General features: G+C 41.5%; 1 protein-coding gene across 4 annotated transcripts in view; it reads left to right on the forward strand.

The window, feature by feature from the left end:
• The first annotated feature begins 227 nt into the window (after positions 1-227).
• Positions 228-17,342, forward strand: part of FOXJ2 (forkhead box J2) — a 31,929-nt gene continuing 14,814 nt past the window's right edge. For all 4 annotated transcript variants that reach the window (XM_086758815.1, XM_086758798.1, XM_086758807.1 and 1 more), the window contains exons 1-3: positions 228-1,791; positions 16,402-16,754; positions 17,267-17,341. In XM_086758815.1, coding sequence (XP_086614941.1) covers positions 16,422-16,754; positions 17,267-17,341 — 408 coding nt within the window. In that variant the 5' untranslated portion in view covers positions 228-1,791; positions 16,402-16,421. The remainder of the gene's footprint in view (positions 1,792-16,401; positions 16,755-17,266; position 17,342) is intronic.

The following is a 17,342-nucleotide window of genomic DNA, read 5'->3' on the forward strand; positions in this document are numbered from 1 at the left end:
GTAGGGGTGCTGGGGTAGGCCGCAGCCCCAGCCCCAGCTTGTCCCGACAGGCTGCCACACACCTCGGCCGGAGCCAGGCTCTCCCTCCGGCCAGTAGAGTGGGCGCAGTCCCTGCCCGGCAGCCGCAGCTTCCCAGATCGGCGCCTCCTTAATCCGGGGAGGCGGGGGTGGCCGCGGCCGGGCGAAGCTGAGGGAGGCGGAGCGGAGTCCGGGGAGGAGCTGGGGCCTGCCGTGGAGTCGCAGCCCGGAGCAGCAGCACCCGGAGCGGTGGGGCCTGAAGAGACTCGTCGCCGCCCGGCCGGGGCTCCCCGCACCGGAGCTCGGGGAGCCCCCTGGGGACGAAGCCGAGGCCCGGCGGAAGGCGGCAGAGGCGGCCGCTCAGCCCCGTGCAGGCCCTTGAGCTGCCGCGGCCTCCTGTGGTATCCGAGCCCGGGCGAGAGGAGCTGGGGCCTGGGGGGAAGCCAGGGACAGTCTCGGGGCCGCCGGGGTGGGAGGACACCCCCGTAACCTGCCGGGGTGGGGGTGAGAGACCCTGCCCGCCTCCCCCCTCCCCACCCGCAGCCGTGAGGGGCCACACCGTTAGGCAGCCCCGCTCCTGGCGCGGGGGACGGCCCAGCGGCCCCTCGCCGCCCTCGCCTCGCTGGCAGGCCGGGGTACACCCGCCTGCCAGCCCCCTTCCCTGCAGCTGGTAGGGGTGCCAAAAGCCCGCCCCATTCCCTACTAACGAGCCAAGGGTGGACAGAGGCCCCCGGCAGTAAGCCACGGTAACTACGTAGAAGCAGGTGTGCTCTTCCACGCTGTGGAGTAGAGCCTCCTGGAGCTCTCTGGATACCTGTTTACTGGAGCGGCCTCCTCAGAACTCAGTTTTCTGAGGGCTGTGAGAATAACCCTTACTGCCTACTCGCTCCTGCTGCTGAGGAAATTCCTCCTCCAAGTAGAGGAGACAGCCCTTTCCCAGCTTATCTCCAGACCAGATAGTAACAGGGGAATCTCTTCTCTACAGAAGAAACCCTGTATGCCCAAGAGAGGCAGTCTGCAAGACAGAAATAAGCAGGAGCTCCAGATACTTAACAAGTTATTTTAATTATTTACATCTGCTCAGCAGGCAGCAGAGAACGCAAAACAAGGGAGAGAAAGCAGAGGCAGATTTATATATTCTTCCCTTTTACAGTTGCTGTTAGCCACTGGAGATAAAGGTAATTTCCAATACTGACCTCATTTTCCTTCATCCCAAGAAAGATCCCTCATCCCCTAATCCCAGGAAGGTGTTCTTCAAATATCCTGTGCAAGGAGAGAAGACACACCTCCCAGGCACAGGGAAAGGAAAAGGCAGATTTCACTGATAATATCCACAGAGATAGCAAGGTTTTTTTTCTGATAAAGATTTGCCCACCCTTAAGGATAAGGTGCACCTAGAGGAAAGAGAAGAGAGATTTACAGGTAGGAAGACTGTAAAATTGACCTCTGAAATAATCTGACAATCAGTGAAAAGGTTGTCTCCCAGAGGAACACCCCTTTAGCAGCTAGCTGCCAAAAGGGAGAGAGGATCTCCATCCTGGATAAACCCAGCAGTTTTAGGGGACTGACAATCCCAAGCAGATTGTTTTAATACTCAAGATCCTGATTTTATCCACAATCCATTTGCCCTCAAAATATTTCTTGAAGAAGCTTATTGGAATAGCTGACAGCAACATTCTGAGGATGGGTGTCAGAGAAGGAGTGTGAAGGGCAGCATCCCCGAAACCATCACTGAAGATAATCCACCTCCCTCCACAAAATCTTCCAGTCAGAGTGAGTAACCACATTATATTACAACCACTTCTCTCTTCCTAGCTGTCCTCCTCTTTCACCCTCTGTCCTTGTTTTCCATGTCTCTTCTCTCAGTGTATCTGTTTTCCTTTTAATCTTTTTGCATTCCTTCTGTTTCTGAACCTATTACCAGCCTTCTTTTTCTGCATGTCTTTGTCCACCTCTCTCATTTAGTTCCGTTATATTCTATATGGAATTGACCTGATTCTCTCCCTCACTATGTAGCTTATGGGAGACCTTAGCCTTATTTAACTGTAATGAATCTCTGCCCTTCTACTTTCTGTCACTCATGCATTCATCCTAGGCTCAGCCTTTATCATCACCAGTGTGAAATTAATTTCTGTCATTTAGGGGTCATTGAGAAGGATAATACTGGCCAAAAATGGTTGAGGAGACAGGAGCAGCAATTTGTAGTGCTAATGTGTAAGGATGCACCTGTGGGGTTGGAATGTCAGTTGTTCTTCATTTGGGTCCAACTATGCTCATAACCGTGGAAATACAATCATTGTGCAATGCAGACCTCACTGTGCTTGGGAGCTGAATGTACAGATCCCAGTGCTCAGAGATGTGTGTCCTAATGTACTGAGGGAGCGTGGGATGAATTCTGGAAAGAGTGCCCTTGAGAGTGAGTTTTGTGGTGCTTAGGGGCCTGGGAATGAAAATTGTGACAGTGCTGATGGAACCTGCTCTGAAAGCCAAAAGAAGCCATTCCATTGCCACCAGGCTTCATCAGTGTTTTATGCTGTGTTCAGGAGCTAGGAATGTGAATCCTAATGCCATGGTGAGCTGAGCTGGCTGCTTTTTGTAAATGAGGCAGTTGAGTTCCAGTCTTAAATGAGTATTCTGACACTACCATAGTAATTTCCTGAGAAATTGAGTCTTGAGGGAGACTTTGTTTCACGTGAAGCCAAAGCAGATTCCCATAGCAGAAGAATCATGCCTAAGGATATCTCACCTGAGATATTCCTGTTTCTTTTCTCCAATGAGATAGCAGTGAGGAAATCAAGATCGCAGGGTCCTTGGCCAGGATAGAAACCCATCTGGAATCCATTTGGGAGCACAGTGGTTAACAAGGAGTCCCTGAAGAAGGAACTCCATGGTGTAATTTGCTAGCAAGGTCAGACAAAAGATGTCATGTCCCTCCAAAGTAATTTCCTGTTTTGGCAGAGAATTTTGACAGTTATCCAGAAGGTGCCCCTTTCTAAGGGAAGGCTGAACCATAAAGCATAGATATGTTCCAGGGGTACTGTTAGATGCCCTCCTACCTGTTGCCCTATAGTTATGCAATCAGCCTGTTTTGACTACAGCTGTTTTATCTAGCCCCAGAGATAACTGAGGCATTTTGGCCTTTGTACAGTCTAGGGGGTAACTGACTTTTCATGCTCTTGAGGTTAATTTACCTTGTACTGCCCCCTTTCTCACAGTAATGACTTGACATTTTTCAAGTGCTTTTGGCTCTGATGGATGCCAGGGCACTTTACAGAATATATATGCTAGCCCTACTAAATTCTGCTCTCCTACAACAATTGTCTTTCTTCTTCATTATTAATTATAAAGATTAAGATTTTGTATTTGCTGCCTGAACTTTAAATATTAATGACAGACATACAAGGCTGATGTATGCTGTAGAGTAATTGTTATTTATTTGTTAATTGCTGGCAAGGAATTCAGTGCTGACTTGGACACACAAAATAAAGACGATGTCTACTCTGAAGATCTTGTAGTCTAAAACACAGCTATACAAAAGCTAGGACATACTGATAAATTTAAGGAAGATAATTTTTAGAGGGCATAGCTCTTCAGTGTGATCATGGTTTTTACATCAAATGTTTATTGCAGGCTAAAATGCAGCTTCCTCAGAGGTGGAACACTGCAGCTGTTCTGCACCATTTATTTTATACAAAAGTATCCATAAAAGAAAAAGGTAGATTATTATTAATCTTCATAGAAGTGCAAGGTGCTTTACAGACACATTTAAATGAAAGTGCTGTGTCTTTAAGAGTTTACATTAAGAATGTTAAACCTGAACACCTACAATTAGACATTAAAAACCACATTTAGGTACTTAATTAAATAGCCTAATTCTTGTAAGTGCCCAGGAACACAGAGTTGACTTCAACAGAAGCAATGAGGTCTTCAACATTTGAGTAAAAAGATAGTTATGTGTGTATGGGTTTGTAAATTTAAATTTGGTCTTTCATGCTTCCAGAAGTTGACTTTTAAAGTTGAAGCCGTCTGATCCTGTCCTATGTGCACTCAGCTCCAATCTGAGAACTGTGTGTGACATTTCTCAGGTCAAGCCCTTAAGTAAAATTAAATGAGAAGGTCTAGAGAGTTATGGGAAAAGGATTACTATACTGAAAGATTATAAGGTTATATTAATGTTTTAAGTGTGTGTTCTGTAAGTTCTTGGGTTTTGTCTTGATATCTGGTTCTGTTGGCAGGCTAGAATAAGGAGTCAGAAAATTTGGAATTAAATACAATAAATAGTTTGAGGAGTTTGGATATAATTTCCCAGTCCGAGATGAGGTTGTGACTACTGTGGTACCTTTTCTTTTGTCTCTTCCGGCACCCCCCACCTCCCGACCGTTATAGTACAGCTGAATGTCAGTGTCTTGTTAGTGTCTCTGGAGAAGTTTTTTTTACTCCAGAGGTACAGATATCTTTGCTTGCTACCTCCTCCCGTAAACTTCAGCTGACCATCATATAGTGGGAGATTCAGTCTGCATTGCAGTTTGGATCTTTGGCCCTTCAAGTGTCAGAAAGGAGGTATGGTTAATGGCAACTGTGCCTCAAGAGCGGGACTGAGATTATTATCTCATCTTACACAGCTGTCAGATGGGAATTAACATCTTGGTCATTAGCAACCAAAATATGAAATGCTTTTGGACTCATTTTTCCATTTGCTTTTCCCAACCTCGGGTAGAATTGTAACCAGTTACTTTTACAAAGTACCCTCTATGTTTTGTTGAACTCAATTTGCAGAATCTGTTGATGAGTGATGCTTCAGAATTGAAACTTTAAAAAATTATGGTTTCTAGCATTTTTGGTCTGAAGACAACTTTGAAGATATGAGTAGTGCCCAGATTAATGGACAGCCTAAAATGGTATCTCCGAAATGTTTGAACTCTCAAATTGTATTAAATCTGAAGTCTAAAGAAGAGCATTTTAATTTCTGCATTGCTGGCAGTTGTACCTTGTGTTATTTTAGCAAGAATATCCAGTTGATGATTTCAACCTCCAAATGCTTATCATCTTGGTAGGAGTCTGTATTGATACTGGCTGTCTATTCTGCTGTTGTTGTTTCTTTCTTCCTTCTAAGGGATGTATGATGAACTTAAAAATCTATTGCATGTTTCTGCCCTGTACTCATATTTTCACTTTTAAAGACAGTCTGTGTATGTGTATCACTGAGAGAAAGCAAACATGCTGCAGTATGTTTTCACAATTAATTGCAAATTTTCATTCTAAGTTTGAAATGAAAATGCAGAATACTTAGAATGTTTCAAAATTCAGGGACCTCACAACAGAGTTTGGGACAGACTTAATGCTGTATCCTGTGTTGCTTTGCCAAGATTTGGACTGGACCGTTGTTTTATCCTTCTGTCTTTGACATGCCCCATGCTCTACTCCATCTTATTATGAACCTTGGAGTTGGTGCCTTAAAGGTAGACAATGCACAGATTTTGCTGGTTCCTGACCTTTGTGAGCCCTTTCCTGAATCCCATCCTGGGCTTCCTAGCATTGTGTCACAGTCAGGTTCCTCTCCTGCACCTTTAAGGCCCAGCATGTTTCCGCCCCACCTACTTCTTTCCTCTAATTTCCTCCTACACCCCACTCCTCCTCCCAGTTCTCTCTGTACTACTCTTTGCGTCTTATTTTCCATACTGTTCCTTTGGCATTCTGTCCTGCAGTCCTATAAGCCTAAAATGCTGCTGCTCTCTTCATCAAGCAAGCACCCCTCATCTCCTCTCTAGGATTCTTCACTGGCAGGAATCCTTTCTTACTACATCTCACAGACCCGGCTTTTACTTCCACGCCTGCATTTTGACCTGTTCTTGGCGTGGCTTTCATTAGATTATATGCTTGTGGACACATGGTGTTTTTTTTGGCTGAGATTATATCAAGAAACCTGTTCTTTTTTACCACTATGTAATAAAGAGAATTTTGTTCTGAAAATATCCATTTCTGCTAGGCTGGGGAATGGCCCTTTTCTCCATAATCCGTCTGACACTCTCATTCTTTCACCCTCCTTTCTCCCCTGCATTCTTCCCCCATCCCTTCCTCAGGAATAGGTGGATTGAAGTTGGTTAGATTGAAAATGCCCTTGTGTTATGTTCTCTGGTTCCTTCCAGCACTTCAGGATTTTGGTCTTGAGAACTGGGCTGAACAGTTTGTGCAACGCCCAGTATCTCATTCCTTACCTTTCTAAGCTGATCAGTTTACTTGATGCGAAGTCAAGAAAGAAGAGAATGTGTGTTCTTTTTTGGCTCTTTTTTTTATATATATGAGAGACTGAGTAATCAAGGAGATGGAGAGTTGATGAGTGAGAGTTTTTATACCTCGAGGAAAAAAATATTTGCTGTTTTGTTTTTCAAAATTAGCAATTCAAATTTTGTTTATGCTCTCTGCTGTATAAAGACTGTGGCTGATTATAGCAAAAATATGTAATTACTGTTAAAAGTTCATATCTGAATAATTGGGAAGGAACCTGAACTTTCTGTGGCCACAAATTAAAGGAGCAAAGTTTCTGAATTCTCAGTTTCCCCCAAAAAACTATTGTTAAGTAAAACCAAAATAACTCTCTGTCCCCATCAGGAACTTGCAGAGAAAAATAAACAAGCTGCTAAAATAGTTACCTCTGAAATTCCCTTTATCTCTACCTGAACAAAGCAATCAAACTTTGAATGTAGACAACAGGTCTAGGATTTGGGAGACCTGTATTCTCGGCATGGTACTGCTACTCCTTTGCTGGCTGATCTTGGGCTGCGTGCTTCTCCATGTGTGGCTTCCCATTCATCCTAGAATAGGCAGCTGATCCTTTTTAAGAGTTCCAAAGTATAAGGATGAAGAACACTTTATGAATGCTATCTGTTCTTCTTGCTGTTGATTACCTTAATTACAATGTGATATTGAACTAAAAACCTCTATATGCTGCTTTTTGTGGCCTTAAGAAACAGTGAAACCATGATGCTCCAATTTTTGTTTCATGGAAGGACCTGTGACTCCAAAAATGAAAGATCCTGTTGCATGTCTGCAGCCTAGAACTGTTTTTTAAGTTGACTTAAGTATAGATATTCTGACTCCCTTGAAGCTTCTTCTAAGATCTCTAATGACCTTTTCTTGGCCAGGTCTCAGGGTCTCTGTACCATCTTCATCCTTCTTGGCTTCCCTGCTATTTTTGACACTTGATCATGCCCAGTCTTGAAATGTTGTCCTTCCTTGACTTTTGTGTCAGTATTTTCCTGGTTTCCCTCCTACTGTTGTAGTAATTCATTCAGTAGCTTCTGCACTAAGCTGTTTACCTTCCTCCATTTGTTTTTTTTCGTAAGTTAGACACAAAGACCCACTTCTGATATCCTCTCTTTGCTTTTCTTTACTTCCTTCATGCCAGTGATATTGAATTATGCAACTTGGCATACTACCTTAACATCTTTTTTTGAATGATTTACTGCAAGTTTAAGACCTCTGAGGCTGAGATGGAACTCCAGAAAACTCCTTTGAGATTTCTCTTTGTTTCCTGCTTTCCTCTGTTGCAAGCCTCCACAGTTGAGCCTATAACATGTTTTTTTCCTGCCCTGTTCTTGCTTGTTACATACAGGAGAGGGGCTCGTCTTCCAGTTTGATGACCTGAATATTCCACTTCTTCTTTCCTGGTCTCTTTGGGTAACCCTTATGCTTTCTCCTTCATGTACCATCTCAGTTACTGCTAGCTGTTCTTGCTGGCCTCTGACAATTGTGTTACCTTCTTCTATTGTTAAAAACACGATTACTGAAGCTATCCTCCTAGTGTGTTTTCTCATTATGCTGCCATCTCTTCCTCAACAAGTCTTGTTTATTGGCTGTCATCCACCACATAAAGTTCCAGCTTCTTGTACTCACTCTAAGGGTTCTCCACATTCATGTTTCTCCCGTATCTGTCGCTGATTGTCCTTTGCTCTGCCAGCAACACAAGCATGACGTTGTGCTTTTCCATTTCTGGCATGAGTGTTTCTTCACATTTTTCCTCAGCTGACTCATACCTTGATACATATAGGAAAATTGCCATCCAATAGAGACTAGACATACTGGAAACTACTTATTTGCATATTTGAAAATTATTCAAAAGGTCTAACTGATACTTACAGGTGGTTGTCTTATTACATATACTCTCCTCTCCCTGACTTCTTTGGTAAAGAAGGATGATTACAAAAGTAAATGAAGGTCATCATAAGCAAAGACGCAACATCTCAAAGACTAGGAAAGTCAGGATTGTAGCAGAATAATATTTACTCACAGTTGCAAGGTGGTAGCTGTGGCAAGTATGTGGTAGAAGAAATGGGCTTCTTTCAATATCTGCAAGGAGAGGAACAGCAGACTTAGTTTGAGGATGATACAGACAGTGGGGCATTTTATGAGTAGGCTGCAGAAAGCCAAGTAGCAATGCTAGTATTTTAACCCAGAAGAAACTGGCACACTGGATGTGTGTTCCTTCTTAGTGTGGTTCTGAATCCTCTTGACCTTCAGGCTTGGTACAAATCATTCCAAGTTGTGAGCCTGGCTAGGTATTGTCAGGTGTTTTGTCTCATGGAAAACAGTTCAGTCACTTTATTTCAGAATAATGGTTAACAGAATAGTGAAAAGGAATTATGTTAAAACAGTGGTTAAGACTTAATTTGTAAGCTTCACACAGTATTACTTGATTTTTCTGATTATTCCTCAAATTCATTTTCAGCTGCACTTTGCTTCCAGACTCCTCTTTAACAGGCTTTTCTGCAGTACTTTAGTAATCTTAACTCTGGGAGCATCTGCTATACGTACATTTTGGCCACGTGGTATCCAACTAATCTGGCCTTGATACTGATTTCCTTATTACCCCTTGAAACAAGTGGTATATGGCTTGTCTCAGCAGCTATTGCAGAGTTCATATTGACTAAACTGTTTTCAGTGGTTCAGCCTTTGGTGAACAGATTCTGACCACTTGCAGTCAAAATTTAACTTTCACTATGCCTGACTGGCATTCTTTTAGCCCTGGAAGTTCTCTTACATAGAAGCTTTGTAGTATTGCTGTTATTAAACTGCAAGGTTAACAGTCATTTTTTTCACCGATAGACCCATTTTTAATCAGAATAAGACTACAGTTTTCATTTATAAGTGCATGTTACGTTATTTTAAGCTGGGCTTCTGTACCTATCCTTGCAACGATGTGAAGGTTTTCTGAGCAAGATATTCTACATGCTGATCTACTTCTGATGTTATCTCTAATTTCAGAGACAATCTCGGTATCATATCAGTGTTTGCATATGCTGTACTGAAGGTTTTTACTACTGGATGTGACTCTGATAGGCAGCTAAAATTGAAATCCTTTTCTTCAACCTGGCTGCTCCCACAAGGCTGTGGGAAATACCTTCTTTTAGATACAGTTTCTCTACCCCAAACTTCCTGGTTTCCAAGGGAAAATTTCATTCCAGATACGTGCTCATAAATTTGAATTATTCCAAAACCAATACCTTTTTCAGTGTAAGAGTAATTGTTCTGTTAATATTAGTGAAGCAAATGCCAAAGATTTCTTTTGGCTGCCTTGGCATATGTTTAGAATTACAGCTCCTATGTTCAATGGTAAAATATTGCATAGTGGCGCTGAGGGTGGAGGGATGCTGCAGAGATGTTTCTGCTGTGGCAATATATTCTCATTGTTGTCCTTCAAAATGCTTAGTTTACTTTTTACTTTGAATCTGTTATTTGGAGGGTTGTCATGGGACATTTGGATTATTATTAGAATAAATCTTTTATAGTAGTCTTATTACAAAGAAAATAATTTTCGGCTCTAAAGTATTTTAGGCATAATAGTATTCTCAATATAATTTGCTGGTTTTTTTGACAGGTGTTTCATATTCCCCACTTTCACTTACACAGCACCATAAATAAGCAAACTAATCTTAGTCTGAAAATATGGGTTCAAAGTTATCTGAGGGATCTCTGCAATGTTTGTGTAGTATCTCTGCATTTTTGCTGCATGTTTATATAGCAGACAACAAAAATATTTGATTAGTTGGTATTTTTAAAATCTGGCAAGGCACTAGCTATGCTTGATCTAGTCTTTTATGCCTGTAGAGATACTGTCTCCCTTGACAGGAGAATATTTTAGACTTGGGTTGTAATCCCATCTGTTTATAAGTTTAAATAAGCAGCTCAGGTTTTGTAAACCATGCTATTTTGTCAGTTTCGTACAAAACTAGTACTTAGTTGCTTTTGGAATTGGATCGTGATGCACTTCCATCATGGGGGTTTTGGTGACTTTATAGTCCCACAAGACTTCACACCTCATTAGTACCAAGAATGCATGCACAGTCAGTGCTGTTCATTCACTAAATTCAAAATACAACGTTGTACCCTGCTCGTGCACCTTTCACAAAATGGAAGGAATTGAAAGGGTCTATGTTAAAATGTGCTATTATGATATTTATGTAATTAGTAACTCTATGAAATAAACAAATTTGTTTTCTTTTTTCTTGAGACTTAATATGAACCTTATGTTGCTGAGATTTCTGTTTGTTAAAGGAAAACCATATCTGTATAACAATTTAATTATAACGAAACAATTAGTCCGATGTTTTATATTAGGCTATACATGGTCTAAAAGTTTTCATCTTCCTCTAACTCCATCGTAGTGTGTTGTGTTGTAACTTCCAGCAAACTTCCAGTTCAGGATGCTGTAATTACTGCACCAGCTGTGTTCTTATACACAAAAGAGCACTGAACATTCAAAGCCATTCCATCTTGCACACTAAGTATTTTTTAGTAGGAATATAGAGTCAGATCACTGTGACATGGACAGGCACAGATTGTGACAGTTCATATTCATATAGATCATACCACACTGTGTGCTGTAAGGTGACAGTAACTTGCTTTAGTTGTATTCTTTTTTTTCCTTTGTGGTTCATGACTAGTGAGAACTGTGTGCCCCTTATTGCCACATCTGCAAGCCCATAATTTACTGGGAAAATGTTTTGTAGCTTGTCCTACTGCTCCCAAAGAAGGGAAACATGGTTCTAGGGTATGATGATTTCTTACCTCTTTGCCTCAGTGGTTGGTTTTCCTCCTTTTGTATGGCACTGCAGACAGAAGTGTACTTTCAAACTGTAGTGCTTTTCTTTTGGTTTGCTGGTATACTAACATGACACCTACCACTCCTTCCAGGTTAAGGTTCATTTTATGAACAGTACCCAGCAGCCTCTTTCTTCCTTCTGCATTTGATTCCAGAAACATACATGTTTCCTGAAGGTTTCTCACAAGTAGTTACCAAAATAATGGATAACAACTTCAGACTATGTAGATAGTCAGTATCCTTTCTTCTGATTTCTTATGTGAAACAAATACCTCTCATTGAGGACGTTTGCTTAGAGAAGATAAGACTTTTAAGTGTTTTGCTCCTGCCCTCTTAGTTCACACCACCTTATTTTTGAGGGAAAGCACATGTCTTAAAATGGCAAATGTATCTTCCTGCCAGAGTTGGCAAAAATTGATTTTTTTCCACTTTCTGTATTGGCGTAAGAATAAGTTTCTTGCATGTGTAATTTACACAAGTATGACAAAATTTCCTTTTTCCGTCAAAGTGGAAGCTGTCCGTTTCTCCATGCATGTGGTATTCTTATATATTACTTTTCTTCCTTACTTTTTGAGGCAGTTTCCTCTAATTGACATCCTGCTCACCTGTGTGTTTCAAAAAGGTTGCTGTCAAATGGTTCTCTTTTTTTTTGCCTGTTTGTTGGAATTTAGTTGGGTTGTTTTGGTTTTTTTTTTGTTGTTGTTGTTTGTTTTTTTTTTTTTTGTTAAATACCTCAGAAGCTAGGTGTAACTCTGAGTGTATTAGGTGGATACTGTTAGTTAGATCACTGGATCTGTGTTTTGGACACCTAAATAGAAGTGGCCTTATTTTTATAGGTATTCTACAGCAATGTCTCTCACTGGTTGGTAGTCTATTGTGCATTTCTTCCTTCCCAAAGTTTATGTTGAGAAACCTATTACTCCTTTGAATGTTTTGCCACTAGTAGGTCATTGGATTGGAATAGCAGCAAATAAAGCGATAGTGAAAGTAAATGCAGAAAAGTAAATGTAGAGTTTTATTCCTGAATATGCTGCTTCTGTAGGCTGTGCATGGTGTAGTTTGATCCATTGAATGACTGCTTCACTCATAACAGATTCTGACTGGCCAGCTTTTGAGTACAGCCTTAGAGAATGTTTTAGGCTATAAATGTTTATTAACTGCATTTGATGTAACCCTTAGAGTGCTGTTCCCGACATTTTATGCATTTTTCAGTCCTGATATATATAAGTAGCAGTGATCTTGGGTAACATCTGACTGGCTTAGAGCAAGCATTTGCAAAACAGAAGGGCAGGCAAAGTACAGGTTTTTTCAGTCCAGTAGCAGGGATAGTACAGGCTGATAGACAGAAAGCTGCCTTGCATTTTCAGCCTGAGGTTCAATTTGCTAGTTGCAAATATTCAAAGTAAGGCAGTAGCTCTCCTGGAAAGCTGTACTGAAGTATTACTAGTCCCAAGTGAATTAGTGGTTATTAAAAGGTATTCAATGCTATGATTTTCTTTAACGATTAATACATTTTCCTTATGAGTTAGACAGATCCTTGTCTGTTTTATTGTAGTTTTGGATCAGTGCTTGGCTGTCATTTTTGCATGTCTCTGAGCTATCTTGACTTGGGTTTGTACTGGAACTAGTTAGTGCTTGAGAAATGAAGACTCTGCAGTCAATATCCAGCTGTTATGACTTGACTAGCTTACCCTTGGTTTTTAAAGTCAGCCAAATACATAAACAGATACCATTTACCAGGTAAAGTTGGAGATTATAAATTCTGGTCTTCGACTTTCTTTTTACTTCTTGGAAGTTAATTCTGGCTTGCTAATGGGGTAGGCTTTTTTTTTAAACATCCTTGATTTCAGTTCAATATGTTTGTTAGTTGTTAGTATTTTTTAAATTTGTTTGAGTGGGATCATAAGAGAAGTGTTTGAAAGAATATTTGCCAGGCAATAAACTGGAAAGGGAAAGTTGGAAGAATCATCAGCTGCTCTGATTTGGCTGCAGTCTTGTTTTATCACACCATTAAGTAGTGTCAAGCTGGTGTACTGCTTGGATCAGGTGAATGAGATATACAGTACAAGTTATAGCAAGTATTATAGCAAATAATTTAGTAGCCAGTTACACCAAATTATTTTTTACATTGACTGTGTTCTGGAATTGCCACCTTACCCAAGATTTGACCATGCCTGATAATTACAGATCCCATATTGCCAGGGGCAATTGACTTGTAAATGCAGGTAACGTGATCAAGTTTAAACTTGGAAAAAAAAAATCTTATTCCTCTGTTTTGAAATTTCCCATGTGATTGTTATTGGGTCTTCGTCTTCACTTTCTGTTCTAAATTACTGTCTACTGTATGTGTTCTTAAAGAGCTGCTGTATATTACTCAAAAGTAGTTATTTCAGTACTGGATGATTAGTGCATATGTATATACAGATTTTTTTTTTTAAATTGTTATTTAAGATTTTGGGATTTTGTTTTCTTGTCAAAGATTTTTATAAACCAGGGAATGAAAATATTCAGATTGTTAGCATGTGTGTAATGTGACCCAATTCTAACCTTGCTTGTCTCCCTGACAAGTGTATTTTACACAAATACACAAAAACTTGTCTATTTGGTGATTGGCGTCTTGCAAATCAACCTTGTATTTTACTATATAGACAATTATCCCAAATGCTTTACTGACACAATCTGGGCAAATCTGAAGCTCTGTGAAAACTGCAGTGTTTTCTTCTGCTTCTTGAATTTCTGGTGTTTCAGATTGGTATTTTCATCTGCCGTAGGCTCTTGTAACCTGATTGTCTTTAAGAAAAAAGGGAAGGTGGCTCAGAAATTTGTATTTATTTTACCTTAGATTTGTATTGTTAGCACAACTGATACTTCATAATGCTTTAACATGCATATGATAAGTGGCAGTAATTTGTTCTCTGATTGCACTGTGGGAATTAAAATTTATATGAGGCATGCTTACACAATTAAGCATTCAACTGGTATTTAGTTCATGTTTGTTTTTTTCCAAGTTGGATACTACTTTTAGTGAGGGCTGGGCCTGTACAGTTACTATGCAAATATAGCTGTGTTTCAGTTACATGGACACTTCAGCAGTCCCTCTGTCTCCACTGGAAAAAAAGTACGTTGTTGCTTTACCTTTGTATAATACAAGAAGGAAAAAAAATTTCCTGAATCTACCTCCTTATATTTTAAAACCACTACCCCTTGTCCTATCACAACAGGCCCTGCTAAAGAGTTTTGCTCTGTCTTTCCTGTAGGCTCCCTTTAGGTACTGGAAGATTGCTACAAGGTCTCCCCTGAGCCTTCTTTTCTCCAGGCTGAACAGCCCCAACTCTCTCTGTCGTCATAGGAGAGGTGCTCCAGCCCTCTTATCATCTTCGTGGCCCTCCTCTGGACTCTCTCCAACTGGTCCATGTCCTTCTTATGTTGGGGGCTCCAGAACTGAGCACAGTACTCTGGGTGAGGTCTCACCGGAGCAGAGCAGGAGGGCAGAATCACCTTGCTCAACCTGCCGGCCATGCTTCTTTTGATGCAGCCCAGGATGTCATTGGCTGTCTGGGCTGGGAGCATGCATTGTCAGCTCATGTTGAGCTTCTCATTCACTAGCACACCCAAGTCCTTCTCTTCAGGACTGCTCTCAATCCATTCTCTGTCCAGCCTGTATTTGTGCCTGGGATTGCCCAGACCCAGGTGCAGGACCTTGCACGTGGCCTGGTTGAGCTTCATGAGGTTTGCACGGGCCCAGCTCTCCAGCCTGTCAAGGTCCCTCTGGATGGCATCCCTCCCCTCCAGCGTGTCGACGGCACCACACAGCTTGGTGTCCTTGGCGAACTTGCTGAGGGTGCGCTCTATCCTGCTGTCCATGTTGCTTACAAAGATGTTGAACAGGGCCAGGCCCAACATGGACCCCTGAGGAGCACCACTCGTCACTGGTCTCCACTTGGACATTGAGCCGTTGACCACCACTCTCTGAGTTCGGCCATCCAGCCAATTCCTTATCCACCGAGTGGTCTGTCCGTCAAACCCACATCTCTCCCGTTTAGAGAAGGATGTTGTGCGGGGCAGTGTCAAATGCCTTGCACGACTCCAGGTGGATGACATCAGTTGATCGTCCCATGCCCACTGGTGCTGTAACCCCATCATAGAAGGCCACCAGATTAATCAGGCACGATCTACCCTTAGTGAAGCCATGTTGGCTGTCACCAATGACCTCCTTGCAATCCCTGTGCCTTAGCATGGTTTCCAGGAGAATCTGCTCCATGACCTTGCCAGGCACAGAGGTGAGGCTCACTGGCCTGTAGTTCCCCACGTCTTCCTTGTTCCACTTTTTAAAAATGGGGGTTATGTTACCCCTTTTCCAGTCAGTGGGAACCTCATCAAATGAGGTTCAAATATGAGGGACAGCAGCTTGGCTGTTTGTGAGGGGAAATATATAATATTTATGGGACAAAAGATCCTGAGTCTGTTTCCACCCTGTGGCAGACTTGTGTGATGTTGGACAAGTGAGGTTTTCTTGTGTCTCTGATTTGGGGAAAATACTTGCCTGTTATATTATGAATTAAGCAAGATTTAATTCAATGAAATGATACGTATATTTAGGAAAAATAGGTTACGGTAGGCAAAGCTTTAACTATTATGAGCTTAATATAGTCTGTTCCACCTCAACATGGTAGATGTAATTATATTATTATGCATGATCTTGGTGTTTTGAAATGAGATATGTAATCCTAGCTCTAAGGAATAGGATTCATTATAATGTCACCTGATGCAAAAAGAGAAGTTAGGCCTTAGAGAAGTTGATTTCCTTCCAAATTAAGATTTGTGGTTTGTATATGGCATGAAGGAGTATTCCCATTTAGCTATGATTTTCCTCTTACCTGACACAATAAACCTACTGGATTGCACATGATCTTGGTGAAGGGTCCCAAGGTTATATTGCTTATGTAGTAAAGGAGTGAATGTGATACAGCTGCTGAAAAGGCCCCACCTCCTTTGAATAAATCTTAGTTCTTTACCTGAGAGCAGGTGAGATGCTCTGGGTAAGATTGTTACCATCAGCACTGTCCCAGCTGCTTTTAGCAAGGATGGTCTTCCCAGAGACAGTCATAGGCTTTTTTGGATGTTTCTGTCTGTCTGTGAATAAGGCATATCAAGTAGGAGGATCTTCACACAGGTATTTTTAATAGGGGGAGAAGCAGAGGAGGAATGCAAATGGATGTTTCTGTTCTTAGGGTTCACCTTGTTTATATCTCAGGAGTTCCCTTTCTGCTCCTTTCTACTCACAGATACTCCTGGTTCCAGCACCATGGCTTCTGACCTGGAAAGCAGTCTCACGTCCATAGACTGGCTCCCACAGCTTACTTTAAGGGCTACTATTGAAAAATTAGGGGGTTCATCACAAGCAGGACCTCCAGGGGCTGCCCGAAAGTGTCCCCCAGGCTCACCAACAGATCCCAATGCCACCCTGAATAAAGATGAGGCTGCAGTGCACCAAGATGGAAAGCCACGTTACAGCTATGCCACTTTGATCACATATGCCATCAACTCATCACCTGCCAAGAAGATGACACTTAGTGAGATCTACCGTTGGATCTGCGACAACTTTCCCTACTACAAAAATGCTGGTATTGGTTGGAAGGTGAGGACTTGCATTGCTAAAGCACTCTTTCTGTTTAATTACAGGACTGTTTTCTTATTTCTGTGCAAAATATCCTAATTGAGCAAAATAAAAAGATGTGAAGCAAAGTTGACCAACTGGAGAAAATGCAGAGCCAGAAGTCCCATTTCGTATGAGAATTTTATTGTATGTATGTGGTGGCCCCTTAAGACGGAGCCTGCAAAAAAACCCCACCACCAACCAAGAAAAACAAAACAAAAAACCCCTACAAAACCTGCATCACTACCAACCTTAGCATCACACTGATACTATTTTAATTTCACCTTCTGTAGATGTATAGGTTGTTGAGCCCCATATTATTCATTGTAATCCATCCCTCTCCTATTCACAGCTTCTGTTCTGCCCTGTTTTTGGTATATGTACTAAACTTTGGCTTTTGAGTATGCACCATCTTATATTTTGCTCCTGGGCATACTCAGAAGACTGTACGTTTTTGTTGTAGCACTTACCTTTATGTCTTAATCTCTCATCAGAACTCTATTCGTCATAACCTCTCTCTGAATAAATGTTTTCGGAAGGTGCCTCGACCGAGAGATGATCCTGGGAAGG

This window comes from Chlamydotis macqueenii, chromosome 1 (assembly GCF_036417535.1).
Source record: "Chlamydotis macqueenii isolate bChlMac1 chromosome 1, bChlMac1.mat, whole genome shotgun sequence".
Classification (NCBI taxonomy): domain Eukaryota; kingdom Metazoa; phylum Chordata; class Aves; order Otidiformes; family Otididae; genus Chlamydotis; species Chlamydotis macqueenii.